Genomic DNA, 3,375 nt, shown 5'->3' with positions numbered 1-3,375 from the left:
ATGCGCAGGACAATCAGCAACTATAAAGATGCTTTCAACCCGTTTGTGATCGGCGAACGACATGACAATCAGCAATTACAAGTAACTGCTTCCAACCTGCCGCTTTCGAGTTTCGCGTTACCGGAGAGTCACCTTCGATTCCAGATCTCGATCGCAGGTAACAGTTGTTCCCAGGTCGCTCTGATACCAATTCAAGATGAATCGGTATTGAACAGAATAACAAATCGGAAAATAATAGAACTTGGCTAAGCACCTAAATTTTATCAATGTCAAGAAACTATAAAAAAAAACTTGACTCATACAATCCCTAATACCCAAAGCATGGTATTTATAATCTAAACACACCTATTAGATTATAACTAGGATTGCTAAAAATCTATCTATTTTAGGACATGATAATAATAATTAATTATCCACTCCTTAATTAGTTTCCTTGCCTTGCACGCAAAGGAACCTTTAATTCAAAATTTCCAACAGCTTACAGAATCGTGTTGCCCGTTTACCTGTCGTTTGTTTGTAATATGCTGTTTTGGCGTTTTTTAAATGATTCCAACTATGTGAAGCATTTAAGTAATGCTTTCTGCCCTTTATATAATTGTCTATAATGTATAAAAATTTGTAGAGTTTTCTTTTAAATTAGATCTTACCTTAATATTTTCAACGTTAAAAGGGGCTCTTTACGTACAATTTGGTGTTGTTAAGAACCTGAATGAACAACTTCCAGGTTATGCTTTTCTTGTAAACATGTTTGAAGCAACTTAATTTACTATAACCATCATTTATGTATTAATAGAACAATTTCCCTGCGTTCTTGGTTTGTATTTTTTAATTAACATTTTCATGTAAATGTCATATGGTGGGAATATATTAAACTTAGCTTTTTTTTGTTGAAAAGTAAAACACATAGCAATGGAGTATACATAAGTTAGATCTTTTATCTAAAATAATATATATATATATATATATATATATTAAGTCTGCATTTCATTATTTCAATTCAAGATTAGAGTTTAGTGATTTATTATTTGAAAATAATTAATTGTATTACATAAAAGAAAATTGGTTTGGAATGTACAAAATTAGAAGTTTCAGTAATGTAAAACAACTTTATAAAAAATGACTACAAATATAGTTTACATTGTAAGGTGGCAGAGGTATGCAATTGTTCTGCTCCACATTGAAAACATATTGTAAAGCAATCAACTTTATATAAAAACTTGCCAACTAAGTCACTTACATTGATGGACGTCTAAGTTGTGAGATGGGAAAGTGAAGATGGAACATAGAACTTGGATGAGAAGACGGAAGCAGAGGGTCAAATGCGTTTTACAGACACTACATGTTGTGGGTCTAAATGGGCTACTTTTGGAGGTAACCATTGTTGTGGGTCTAAATAGGCTACCTTTGGAGGTAACCATACGGCGTATACCTACGACAATCAAGGAAAGGTACATAATTTATATTATATTTTTATTTATTTGTAACTTGTGTTTGTAATTATATAGTAACTAATAAATCTAATGTGTATTTTCCCAGGCTAATGCATTTGCGACAGCTAGCATTAAATTTCTTTTTTGTTGTGATTTTTTTCTGTGTTTATGTGTTGAAATTCTTTAAATTGTTTCATTGTTATATTGTCATGAAAAATCTTTATTTTTTATTTAATATATTTTTTTTGAGAAAAAAAAAACATGCAACAAATTAATTGCTGACCAGGTCAATACATGGTCACGTTTTACTTTATAATCGCTGCTTAAAACTACATTAGAAGTTAAATTGTAAAACCGCCTTCTAGAAGATTTCTTGTCCATTTCAGGATATTTCTCTAAACTGCTGCTGAAAGAAAATAACTGCTGCAAACTACATTCTTTGGTCAAAAGTTACACAAAAAAAACCTCTCCTATTAGAAGTTTTTTCCTAATTATAACAACTAGGATTTAATCTCATATTCATCCAATGGCTCTTATTGCATAATGTTCCCATTGACTTTAATGGGAACATAAGAATATATAAGGGTGTAAGGGGCACTCCTCTAAGTGGGGAGTGACCTCTCTTACCACAGCCAATCAGGTTATTCCATGTCAACTCCCCTTTTAAGTCCCTATTTTGCACTCAAATGTTGGCATCACTCCACTCACACAATTATTTTTTTATAAAAAAGAAGAAAAAAATATGATTGGTGGAAAAAGGGTGGACCCACATTAACAACCAATCACCCCTTCTCTCTCTCCTCTCTCTCAATCGGTGAACACACACCGAGCTAAACACTCCCCGCGCAGTAAAATGTTGTTGGTGGCGGTGTACCCGCACGGTAAAACCACTCACCGCATGGGGTCACCGAAGGTGCCCCGTGCACCCTAATAACAAAAAGGGTAAATTACTTTTTGAGTCCCTGTATTTTATGGGTTTTAACTAGTTGAGTCCAAAAGCAAAAAGTTTAACGAACCGAGTCCCCATAAGCATTTTCTTTAACCATTTGAGTCCAAATTTCTAACACTGTTAGAATTTTTTGGTTAAGTATTGTTAAATGACCAAAATACTCTTATAATTAAAAAATAAAAAAAAATCTTTGTCTCTCTGTTATATGCCCCTTATCTCTTTCTCTCTCTAAATTCTCACCTTCATCTCTCCTTCTTATATTTCTTTCTCTCTCTAGACCACCATCAACACTACCACCGTCACCACCACAGCCACAACCACCTCCGTCTCCAACCACCACCTCAACCACAAACCTCCAGCACACTCTCTGTTCTTTTGCTGAACAATAACAATTTTTCAGGTGGTTTGCCTCCTGAAATCAGAAACTTGAGTAATCTGGTGAGTCTTTATCTGTTTGGCAACATGATCATAGGTGAAATCCCAGCTGAAATCGGAAAGTTACAGAAGCTGAGCGTGCTGTATCTATACGAGAATCAGATGTCCGAAAACATTCCAACCGAGTTAACAAAATGTTCAAGCTTAAGCGAGATCGATTTTTTCGGGAATCATATTACATGAGTGATTCCTGAAACAATTGGGAAGCTCAAGAATCTTGGTCTCAAAAGTCAAAACAACCACTGCCATAACCATCATACACTACTCAGTCTCTTACTCTCAAAACCACTGCCATAACCATCATACACCACCATAACCATCATACACCTCCTCACCTGCAACCATACACTACCATCAGATCAGAGCACCGTCGGATAACCATCAAAGCCCCACCTTCGACACCATCATCACCATCAAAACCCCACCTTCGACACCATCAAAATCCCTAAAAGTTAAACCATAAATAGACATTCAGGATTAGACGGTTCTCCGCTTGTTTCTGAATGAACCTCTAGGTATGAATATATTATATAACTAGTCGAATTCGATTAACACTTGAAA

General features: G+C 34.9%; 1 protein-coding gene across 1 annotated transcript; it reads left to right on the top strand.

Moving 5' to 3' along the window:
* Nucleotides 1–2,997, top strand: LOC110907774 (DNA damage-repair/toleration protein DRT100-like). Its single transcript, XM_022152708.1, has 2 exons — nucleotides 1–157; nucleotides 2,780–2,997. The coding sequence occupies exons 1-2, from the start codon at nucleotides 1–3 to the stop codon at nucleotides 2,995–2,997; spliced, it is 375 nt and encodes a 124-aa protein (XP_022008400.1).
* Nucleotides 2,998–3,375: the final 378 nt, after the last annotated feature.

Source organism: Helianthus annuus, chromosome 14 (genome assembly GCF_002127325.2).
Source record: "Helianthus annuus cultivar XRQ/B chromosome 14, HanXRQr2.0-SUNRISE, whole genome shotgun sequence".
Classification (NCBI taxonomy): Eukaryota; Viridiplantae; Streptophyta; class Magnoliopsida; order Asterales; family Asteraceae; genus Helianthus; species Helianthus annuus.
This window is presented reverse-complemented; position numbering and strand designations above follow the sequence as displayed.

What these genes read in the sequence shown, in the direction of transcription:
- LOC110907774 (XM_022152708.1), top strand. Translation starts at nt 1, where the DNA reads ATGCGCAGGACAATCAGCAACTATAAAGATGCTTTCAACCCGTTTGTG. An exon ending in ATTCCAGATCTCGATCGCAG is followed by an intron (nt 158 to 2,779) that starts GTAACAGTTGTT and finishes ACAATTTTTCAG; the next exon opens with GTGGTTTGCCTCCTGAAATC.